At 52.1% G+C, this 10,915-nt stretch overlaps 1 protein-coding gene across 1 annotated transcript; it reads left to right on the forward strand.

Moving 5' to 3' along the window:
- The first annotated feature begins 1,786 nt into the window (after positions 1–1,786).
- Positions 1,787–10,792, forward strand: SNX15 (sorting nexin 15). Its single transcript, XM_008532527.2, has 8 exons — positions 1,787–2,037; positions 4,865–4,900; positions 5,129–5,249; positions 6,542–6,657; positions 6,758–6,905; positions 7,216–7,359; positions 9,659–9,916; positions 10,230–10,792. Exons 1-8 carry the CDS (start codon positions 1,825–1,827, stop codon positions 10,334–10,336), a joined length of 1,143 nt encoding a protein of 380 aa, XP_008530749.1. The 5' UTR covers positions 1,787–1,824; the 3' UTR covers positions 10,337–10,792.
- The last annotated feature ends 123 nt before the right edge of the window (positions 10,793–10,915 follow it).

The following is a 10,915-nucleotide window of genomic DNA, read 5'->3' on the forward strand; positions in this document are numbered from 1 at the left end:
TTGCCTCAGTTTCCCCATCAGGGGAAAGATAATGGCAGCTACTTCCTAGGGTTGGGATGAGGACCAAGTGCGTGGGTGTGTTGTGTGTCATAAACACTGTAGAATGTTGGCTATAATTCTCGTTATTTGAACCAGTAGGAGCTCAAGCACATCCAACCAATGTGAGCTCAGCCGTCCGCTGATCTGGGGGAGTCACCCCAGTGTTCAAGTCCTCCTGGGACCCTTAGTAAAGAACACTCTTGATTTGAAAAGCAAATTATGCATGGTTAGAGACAAACAAGAAAATAACAAGGCTGTGCTCATCTCAAAGGCCTGTGGCTGGGAAGGATGGGCTGCGGCAGGAAGTCTGCGTCTCGTGGTCCAGCAGACCTAGTGGGAATGTGGGGAGCAGGCACCCTACAGCTGTGATTTTGCAGCTTTCCCCTCTCCCCTGCCTTCAAAAAAGACTCTTCTGTCTGCTTCTCTTAGTGATGGAACTGGCGGAATTGGAGATCTGGAAAAGGCCAGGGGCTAAATTGATCCAGATAGGAAAGGGCTTGGAGGGGACAGGGAGAAAGAAGGGGCAAAGGGGAGAACTGGGAGCTGCTGGGCCAGGGCGGGGAGGGAAGGAAGGGCGAGGAGGAGACCGGGGCCGCAGCCCTGCCCGGAGAGCTTTGGAGAGCAGGAGCCATGTCCAGAGGGCTCCTTTAGAGACGCCCTGGGGTGTGCCGTGCGAGGGGACGCCACCCCATCCCAGCCTCCTCCCCAACGCCTCTTGGAGGAACTACCTCGTTTCCGAGCTTCCAAGAGTCTGATTTGGAAATCTCCTTTGTGTTTCTTTCTGGAATGTCCACCTTTGGGTTCTGGTAACAAGAGCGGTCATGAGCCATTGAACCCTTCACCCATGTGACTGCATTTAAGCTCCATAACCTGGTGGCAGTGGTATCAGTCAGGCTGCTCGATGGCCCGCCCCAGACACAGATTACAATTGCCTTCAGCAGAAAGGACCTTTCTTGGAAGGATGCTGGGGACTCATGACATTCTCATGGAGGCTGGATGTCCAGGCTTGAGGAGCAGAGTGCTCCAGAGGCTGGGCAGCCAAACCCACAGCCAACACTGTACTCCAGGAACAAGTGGTCCCCTTGCCAGGCACTGTGCCCTCCGTCACTCACTCAGGATTCAGGAGACAGTCTGCCCCCCTCATCTGGGACCTGGGGCAAGGAAAGGAGCTGGCACCTTTGGATTCTGGGGTAGGAGGCTGGAGGGCTACACATACAAGAGAACTCCCTCCAACAAAGATCTGGTGCTACGGAACTAACAGAAGCGGAGGTGAATGCTGGACAGATCAATAAAGGAAAAGAAGAAACATCCCCGGCAGCAGATTCCATTATAAACATCCCCATTCTAGAGATGAGAAACTGAGGCTTGAGTAGTCATGGAAACTCATACAGCTAAGTAAGAAGTCTGACTTCAGAACCTGTGATACCCTCGTGCTCCCCTCACCCTTCCAGAAAACGTGATTTAGCGAATCCTATGGAGGGAGACAGGGAAATAACTTGGCTACGTCTGGCACGTATTGGACACAATAAAAGTTGGGTGGATGAATGAAAGAAGGGAATTGGAAGCAGATGAGAAGTCGTTTGGAGACACGTGATGAGGGTTTACGCTCGGATAGGGTGGGCTTTATCGCTTGGCAGAGATGAGAGATCAAACCTCCCGAATCCTTATTCTTAAATAACCTAGTTTACGCTTTACCAACGACCGAGAACTTTTAAGACGTTCCCTTGGCCGCGCGCCCTGCCGAGAACTGCGCCGTCACTTGCGACCAGCTCCCTGGGCCCCGGGATGAAGGGCGCAGGCCCAGGAGAGGCGGTGGCCGGCGGAGGCGGCCCCGGAGGGGCGGGGGCGACGCCGGAGGAGGCGGAGGCCGGCGGTCGGCTCCGCTGCGGCTCGGTTGCCATGTCCCGCCAGGCCAAGGACGACTTCCTGCGGCACTACACAGTCTCCGATCCCCGCACGCACCCCAAGGGCTACACCGAGTACAAAGTGACCGCGCAGGTGAGGTGGGCCCAGCGGGGACCTTTACCCTTTTAACAAGAGGCGGAGCCGTGTTTTACCTTAAGGCAAGGAGCTGCTGGAAGCGCCCTTCTTAGACGACAGAAATGCATTTCCCCTTTAAGGGGAGGCTGTGCCGGGAGCGTTCGTTTACTTCTTTAGCCCTCAAGGGGCGGGGCCATCGGAGGGCGCTGTCCTTTTAAAAGGGCGTGGACGGCCCTTCCTAGACCCGTGGGGTGTGGGTGCCCACGCTCGACCCGTCGCGTCTGGGGTTCAGACTGAATTTCTTTAAGTTAATATGAAAACTGTGACTCAGCCCAAATAGTAGTTCTCCAGTCTGTTGGAGTAAGTTTTGTTTATTGCTTTGTTTGATATTTACATGAAAGACCTTTAAAGAGTTTAGTTATTTTTAATTTTCCAAAAGTTAATGTGTCTTTAACTTGAAATATTCATACAGTTCAAAAGAACTTAAGGAGTAAGTCTCCGCCTTCACAGTCGCAGCAGGGAGTCGATAAGGACTAAAGTTGAAATACGGGACGGTCACAGCGTTATAGGCACATCTGTAGAGACACATTGGAAACCACGAAAACAATCTAAAACAGTAAGAGTATAACAGAAAATCTGCAGAATGATATCTTTGGGGGATGACCTCTCACTGTAAATTTTTTGTCCCTTTAGAGTTTTGAACTGGGCAACTATTAAACCGATGCGTTAGAAACTATTGAGATGAGGCAAAACGTGAAGACGCTTCCAAAGGGATTTAAGTGCAGAATCCTAGATGTTTAAAATGAACTTTCCCCAAATCTTTTATAATATCTTTCCTATGCCTAAAAATACAAATAAAAAGCGTCCCTGAGAAGATGAACTGGAGGGTGGGGAGGGTCTGTAACCTTTTCCTTTAAATCTTCCTTTTGGCTTTTTAACCAAGTAACGTGCATTACTTTCATGTTTTTATAACTTTTAAAGATAAATCATTATTCCTCCCTTACCATCCCCATTCATTGTCTTCATGGGAACCCTTGCTGCTAGTTTCTTATTTATTCTTGCAGATAAACTCATTTAAAAGCAAATATATGCATTCACTTTATTACCATTATTTACACACAGTGGCGTTCTGCAGCTTGTGTTTTTCATTTGCTGGTATTCTTCACTTTTTTTATTGCTTCACTTTTTAAATTTTTTAAACGGAGACATAATATGCATAAAGTAATAGGCACAGATCTTAAGTGTACAGCTCAATAATTTTTAAACATGTATACATCTGTGCAAACACCACTCAGATCGAGATAGAGACCTTTTCATCACCCCAGAAAGCTTCTTTGCACATTTCCAATCAGAGTCCTCCTCCCACAGAGGTAACTGCTATGCTGACTTCTGTCACCATAGATTAATGTGTCTGTTCTTGAGCCTCATACGAATGGAATTGCACAGCAAGTACTGTTTTTCACTCTGCTTAGTGTTTTTGGAATTCATCTGTGTTGTGGGATGTGTAAGTAGTTTGTTCCTTTTGATTGCTTGTAATAGTAGTCCATTGTGTGAATATACCACTATTTGTTTATTCATTCTCCTGTTGTTGGACATTTGGGTTGTTTCTAAAAAATTTTTTAGTTGTTTTGAGTAAAGTCGTATGAACATTTGTGCACAAGTCTTTTTACGGAAATATGCCCTTTTTCTCCTTGATATATGCCTAGGAGTGGAATTGCTCAGTCATTTGATGGGCAGATGTATAGCTTTCCTAGAAAGTGCCAGTTTCCCAAAGTGGTTGTACCGTTTTAGACTCCTGTTCTCACCAGCACGTGATAACATCAGCATCTTGATTGTAGCCATTCTTGGTGGGTATGTAGTGTCTCACTGAAGTATTAATTTTCATTTCTCTGATGACTAATGGTGCTGAGCATATGTCATAATCTTATTGGCCATTCAAACATCTTCGTTTGTGAGAGGCACCTGTTCAAGTACTTTGCCCGTTTTTTAAAGTTGGGTTGTTGGTCTTTTTAATATTGATTTGTGGGAGTTCCTTATATATGCTCTGGATATGAGTCCTTTGTCAGGTATACCTTCCTCAGTGGTTTTTAATCATAGTTTCTTTTACTCAAAATATTTTAGGCAAATCTGTTGTGAAAAGCAAAGGCCAGGGTGTCAGGCCCATCAGTCCCTCTTACTGGGTGTGTGACCTGGCACAGTCACGGCCTCCCCTCTGGGCCTCCATTTCCTCATCTTTGAAATGGGCACGTTAATCATGTCTGCCTCGCTGCGATCTAGGAAAACGAACAGGAGCTGTTGAGAACTGTCAGATATTCCAAGCTGTAGGATGTTATTTTTCAATTATCGTGAACCAGTAGTAATGGAAACGAGTCTTCTTTCCACCTCGGACCCGAGTCTGCTCCTCCAGGGGTCACAACCCCATGACGGTTTCTTCGGGGTCTAGGAGTGTTTGAGTGCAGGGGCTTCCTCCATTAAGGAAGGAGGGGCTCCTGGGACGGAACCTCGTTTCTCGAGAGAACTTGGGGTTCTGTGGTTTCAGAAGAAGATGCAGGACTAGGCCCTTTGAAGGAACTGCGATCAAAGTTGGGCTGAGGATGGAGCCGTCTGGCCGGGCCTGTGGGGATCCTCCCATTTGACAGATGAGGAAGCTGAGGTTCATAGTAGAAAAACCGCTCCAAGTTACGCTCAAAGTCTTAAAGCCAGGACACCTTGACGCCAGTGGCCAAAGGGCACTGCCCCTTTGAGAGGGGCTGGGAGGTACCTGGGGCGTCCTCGGATCGTACAGGGTGATGGGGTATCGGATGTCAGTCTCTGGTCTCACCTGGCTTTTGCCTTTTTTCCTCAGTTCATCTCAAAGAGGGACCCGGAGGATGTCAAAGAGGTGAGGCTCCTGGGAGGAAGGGGGACCATTCCCCCATTCCAGATCTGGAAACGTAAAGGAACCACTGGTCACTCTGCGAGGAGACCAGCCCCGCTTCCTCCCTGGCCCTGGGAGGAGGGGACGCTGTGCCCTGTCCACACACACCATGGCCCAGGCTGGGGGTGGGCCGGGTCAAGCGTCCCATCCCTCGTCCCCCATCCCTCATGCCTCGACCCTCGTCCCTCGTAGGTGGTGGTCTGGAAGCGCTACAGCGACTTCCGCAAGCTGCATGGAGACCTGGCCTACACTCACCGCAACCTCTTCCGCCGCCTGGAGGAGTTTCCCGCCTTCCCCCGCGCCCAGGTGTTTGGTGAGTGTTGAGCCAGGCTTTCAGGCCAAAAAGGGAGGGAGAGCTGGCAAAGGGGACCCTGCTGGGGGGTGCTGGATGGAGGGTGCCTGAAGCTCCCAGCAAAGACACGTTTCAGAGAGCCGGAAGGGCCCTTCAAGATGGTCTCACTTTACAGATGGGGAAACTGAGGCTCGGAGCAGCCTCGCCCTTATTGAGCGTGTGGCCCTTTACAGTCCTGTCCTCATTAGCTCCATTTTCAAGATGAGGCAACTGAGGCTCAGGGAGAGGAAGAGGATTGGCCTGTAAGTGGCAGAACCAGAATTCCTGCCCACAAGCCAGTGTTTCCGCTAGACCTGCGCTGTGCAAACACAGCAGCCGTGAGCCCCGTGTGGAGCAGCAGAGCTGTGGCGAGTCTGAGCTGTACGAGTGGAATGCACACTGATAAAAGAGTGTCAACTGGCTCAATAATTTTTTTTTTTTGAGGAAGATTAGCCCTGAGCTAACTGCTGCCAATCCTCCTCTTTTTGCTGAGGAAGGCTGGCCCTGAGCAACATCCGTGCCCATCTTCCTCTGCTTTATACGTGGGACGCCTACCACAGCATGGCTTTTGCCACACGGTGCCATGTCTGCACCCGGGATCCGAACCAGCGAACCCTGGGTCACCAAGAAGCAGAACGTGCGAACTTAACCTCTGCGGCACCGGGTCAGCCCCTCGTATTATATCTCTATTGGACAGGGCAGAGCTGTTACTTGTGTCTAGAGTCACATGACCTGCCTTTTGCTGCAAGATGAAGGGTCGCTGCTGGCAGGTTATGGCAGCAGTTGGGGGTGCAGCAGGCTTTTCCCCTTGGCAGCACGATAACCAGGCCAGAGTTAGAGAACTCTGCATGATACCTAGAAAACAGCAGTGAAACTATAAAAATGGGGCTGCTTGCTGTGTGACCTTGGGCAAGTCACTTCCCCTCTTGGAGCCTCACTTTCCTCCACGTCACATCAAAGTTGTCTGAGATTGTTTGGTTTCTTGTTGGTTGCCTGCCTCCCCTGTCTAGGATGTAATATCCATGAGGGCGGAGACCTTGCTTCTCTCTCATTCACCCTCTGAAGTTAGCACATAGTAGGCGCTCAATAAATGTCTGGTAAATGGGTGAAGAGGGAGATTGGTCCCTCCTTGCGAGCGCCCTCACCCCTGGAGGGGCCAGGGAAGATTGCTGGGAGAATGGGGAGGGGACGGCGGGCTGCTGGGATCCTCTCAGGCAGAACCAGGAAAAGTGGTCACTGCTTCTGTCCCCACCCTTCGTCCTGGGGTGCTGCAGGCCGCTTCGAAGCTTCGGTGATCGAGGAGCGGCGGAAGGGGGCTGAGGACTTGCTTCGCTTCACTGTGCACATTCCTGCGCTCAACAACAGCCCCCAACTCAAGGAGTTCTTCCGGGTATGTGCACCTGCTCGCTCCCCACCCCAGCACCTGGGAAGCCTCCTGCCCACCAGGCTGCACCCTGTCACTCCCCAACGCTGGTCTCTCTCTCCTGCAGGGAGGGGAGGTGACACAGCCCTCCGAGGTGTCCAGGGACCTGCACATCCTGCCACCCCCTCTGATCCCCACACCCCCGCCTGATGAGCCCTGGTTGCCCCAGCCACTCCCTGCGGAGAGGAGGGGCCTGGAGGAGTTGGAGGTGCCAGGTACGTCAGAGAGGGCGAGGGAGCCAGGGCTGGAGGGTCTGGAGGTGGAGGGCACACTCCTTCCTCAGTGATCGTAGTAAAAAGCCTGGGGTGTGTCCCAGCTGGTCTACCACTAACCTGCTAAGGACTCTGTACAGGCCTTGTCCTTTCTCTCGGCCACAGTTTCTTAATCTGTAAAATGGGCACAAACCCCAAAAATGGGCTTATCTGTTCCCCTGATGGCTGCAGGGGTTCAGGGAGAGGGTTGTTCCGTTTTGAAAGCTGGGAACAGATGGGCAGCCGTGACTGTCCCCCATGATCTGTTCCTCAGGGGACCCCCCACCATCCAGCCCTGCCCAGGAGGCCTTGGATCTCCTCTTTGACTGTGGGAGCACCGAGGAGGCATCCAGTTCCCCTGCCCGAGGCCCCCTCACGGAGGCTGAGCTTGCCCTCTTCGACCCCTTCTCTAAGGAAGGTAACAAGCTGGTGCAGAGGTGCGGGGGGCTGGGGCAGGAGCTCCTTAGGGACAAGGAGGCAGGCAGAGCCAGGAGCTAGCCCTGTGGTGCCTGTGTAAGCCCGAGAATGGCACCCCCTGCAGGCAAATGGCAGCGTTGATGAGAACTAGAAGCCGCCGCCCCTCCCCGGGTGCCTCAGCCCTGGCTATGGCTTTGCCAGCTGTACCCTGCTGTACACTGACTAATGATGGACAAAGAGAATGAGCCACTTCCCACGATGGGATCTGCTCCCTGAGAAAGTTCTGGAATGAGCAGGGGTCACACTGCTCTGGGAGGGTTTTAGGTTCCTTCCATTGGAAGCCCAAGACGGGTGTTTCTTGGCTGGCTCAGGGCCCGGCTGCAGATCCTGCAGGCAGGAGAGGACTGTTAGTCAAGGGAGGTGAGGCCTTGGCTCAGAGAGCAGAGGGGAAGCCCCCAGAGCAGCTGCCGGTGTGCGGGGGACCAGAGACAGAAGGGCCCCCATGGAGGGCCAGGTCCTGAGTCCCTGGCTCTGAGATCTAGAGATCTGATGGTCCCAGGCTCTGACACACTGGATCCCTTTGTTCTGAAATCTCTGAGTTTATGCTGTTACAGCAACTGGGCTCTTGAAGTGGCTGATCTCACTTTGGCGTCATCATGAAACAGTTTCATTTTTTATTCCTCAACACTCTTTTTTTTTGGCACCTAGCTAACATCTGTTGCCAATCTGTTTTTTTCTTCTTCTTCTCCCCAAAGCCCCCCAGTACATAGTTGTATATTCTAGTTGTGGGTCCTTCTGGCTCTGCTGTGTGGGACGCCACCTCCACATGGCCTGATGAGTGGTGCCATATCTGTGCCCAGGATCCAAACCAGCGAAACCCTGGGCTGCCGAAGCAGAGCGTGCGAACTTAACCACTCGGCCACGGGGCCAGCTCCCTCAACAGTCTTTTTAAGCCCATTTTGTTGGCTTCCCTTTTTTGCCACTATTCTGCCTTGCCCCAGCTGAGCCCCCTGGGATGCCCAGTGGGCAGCTGCTCGGGCAGGACCCTGTCCTCAGAGGTGACTCCCATGAGACATTCCCTCAGCCCACTGGAAAGCTCTCAAATCCTTGCCCTGTGAATCCATGCTGCTTCCTCTCCTTGCCCTGCTGTTATGGGCAGCTCCAGCGACCCTTTCACCATCAGACTTCTCCAGCAAGGAGCCCGCACTTGGCTCTGTCTTCATCACATACACCAAACTCCTGAACTAGAGCATTCGAGTGTCCCAAGAACTCTTCTGCCTTCTGTTCCATTAGCGACACAGGGAGGGCTGTAGGTCCCGCTGAGAAGTGACATACCATCTTCCCTTCGTGCCTGAGGCCCCTGGTCTCCTCTTGGGGTCACTTGGATGGGGTCGGAGAGATGCCCGCCCTTCCCTCTCCAGGACAGGGGTGTGCTACGGCGCTTCCTGCACTCGCACCTTCCCTTCAAAGTCCTTTCGAAATGCCAAAGACTCACCAGATCTCTAGCCTCCTTGTGTGTAAGCTGCAGAGGGGATGTTTGACCACTTCTTTGCCAGTCCTAGGGGATATAATGAGCCCCTCTCTCTGGAACGTGAGGATGCCTACCACCACTGTCTTCATATGTGAGGCCTCAGCTGAAATTGTAAGACCTCAAAAAAGCCCTGAGAGTCTCTGAATCTGTTATTCCAAGGCTTGGAGCATTTCTACCCTTGGCCTGGTGTCGTTGGTCTAGCATCCTTCAGTAAACTTTGTGGAGGGAACTCTTAGATTTATAGATCAACTGTAGTCAGGAAGAAAGTAGAACAGCAGGGGCTGGCCCCGTGGCCGAGTGGTTAAGTCTGTGCGCTCCGCTGCAGGCGGCCCAGTGTTTCGTTGGTTCGAATCCATGGCACTGCTCATCAAACCACGCTGAGGCAGCGTCCCACATGCTACAACTAGAAGGACCCACAACGAAGAAATACAACTATGTACTGGGGGGCTTTGGGGAGAAAAAGGAAAAAAAAAAAAAAAAAAAAAAAGAAAGTAGAACAGTGACCCAGAGCTTGCAAACTACTGGCAAAGTGTCCCTAAAGAAAGAATTAGGAAGATAAGGCTGTTTTTACAAAAGCACATGAACTCCAGCGATCAAGTAGATCATGGCTAATTTGCTCTGCACAAGTGGCTTCTGGATTGCTCGGGCACTGCTCCGTTGCACTGGGGTTGGGTTGGTACCCTGATGGGCAAGAGAGGTCTAGGGATGAGCAGCAGGCCCTGGGAAAGGGATGGCCAGTCTGGCCTGAGTCCTCCATATTTGATTGTAGAAGGTGCAGGCCCCAGTCCTGCCCACATAAGTGAGCTGGCAGCGATGGAGGCAGAGACCGAAAGGCTGGACCAGGAACCGTGGGAGCCAGGAGGGCAGGAAGAGGAAGAGGACGAGGAAGGAGGGCCCGCCCCTGCCTATCTGAGCCAAGCCACAGAGCTCATCACTCAGGCCCTGCGAGACGAGAAGGCAGGCGCCTACCCTGCGGCTCTGCAGGGCTACCGGGATGGCGTGCACATCCTGCTCCAGGGAGTTCCCAGTGAGTATGGTTAGAGGGTGGGAAGTCAGGCCTGGGGGCCTGGATGGTGCAGTGAAGGGGAGGCAGAGTCAAAACCCAGCAGTTCAGGCATCAGAATTGCTCCTCACTGGCTAGCTGTGTAACCTTGGGCACTTTCTTTTCCTCTTGTGGCCTCAGTTTTCTTATTTGTAAAATGGGGAGAATAGATTTGACTCCCAGGGAGGGGGGTAAAGGCACCTGTTGATGCTCTGTGAACTGGAAGGGGCCAGACCAGGGGTTCTGAAGTTAGGTACCTGGGCCCAGGTACCTCAGCTGAGCCATCCTCTCTCCACAGGTGACCCATCGCCTGCCCGCCGGGAGGGTGTGAAGAAGAAGGCAGCCGAGTACCTGAAGCGGGCAGAGGAAATCCTGCACTTGCACCTGTCCCCAGTCCCGCCCTGAGAGGGAGCACACCCTTCCCCAGGACTCCAGCTCCAGCACTGCCAGCACCCCCTTCGCCTTCCCCTGGTGCCTGGCCCTATCTCCTGGTCTCGTAACTCCAGGGGCCATTTCTGTATGTAACTGGACCAAGAATGAGAAAAATAACAAATTCTCAGCTCACTGACCACACCTGCCACCTTGGCATCAGGGACTCACACTTCTGATCCTGCCTGTCTCTATCTTGATGTGTGAGCAGCAGCTCTGGTCACTAAACTCTGTTTACCCATCTAGAACCGGGGTCTGCAAAGTACGGCCTGTAGCCAAATCTGGCCCACTGCCTTTTTTTGTAAGGCCCATGAGCTAGAATGGTTTTTACATTTTTTAATAGTTGAAAAGAATCAAAAGAATAATATTCCGTGACAGGTGGAAATTACATGAAAGTTAAGTATCTAGAAATAAAATTTTATTGGAACACAACTGGGTTCATCTCTTTAGTATTTATGGCTGCTTTCCTGCCATACCAGCAGAGTTGAATAGGTGCAGAGTGGAGCAGTTGCAACCTGCAAATCCGAAAACATTTGCTATCTGGCTCTTTGGAGA

This window comes from Equus przewalskii, chromosome 11, assembly GCF_037783145.1.
Source record: "Equus przewalskii isolate Varuska chromosome 11, EquPr2, whole genome shotgun sequence".
Lineage (NCBI taxonomy): Eukaryota > Metazoa > Chordata > Mammalia > Perissodactyla > Equidae > Equus > Equus przewalskii.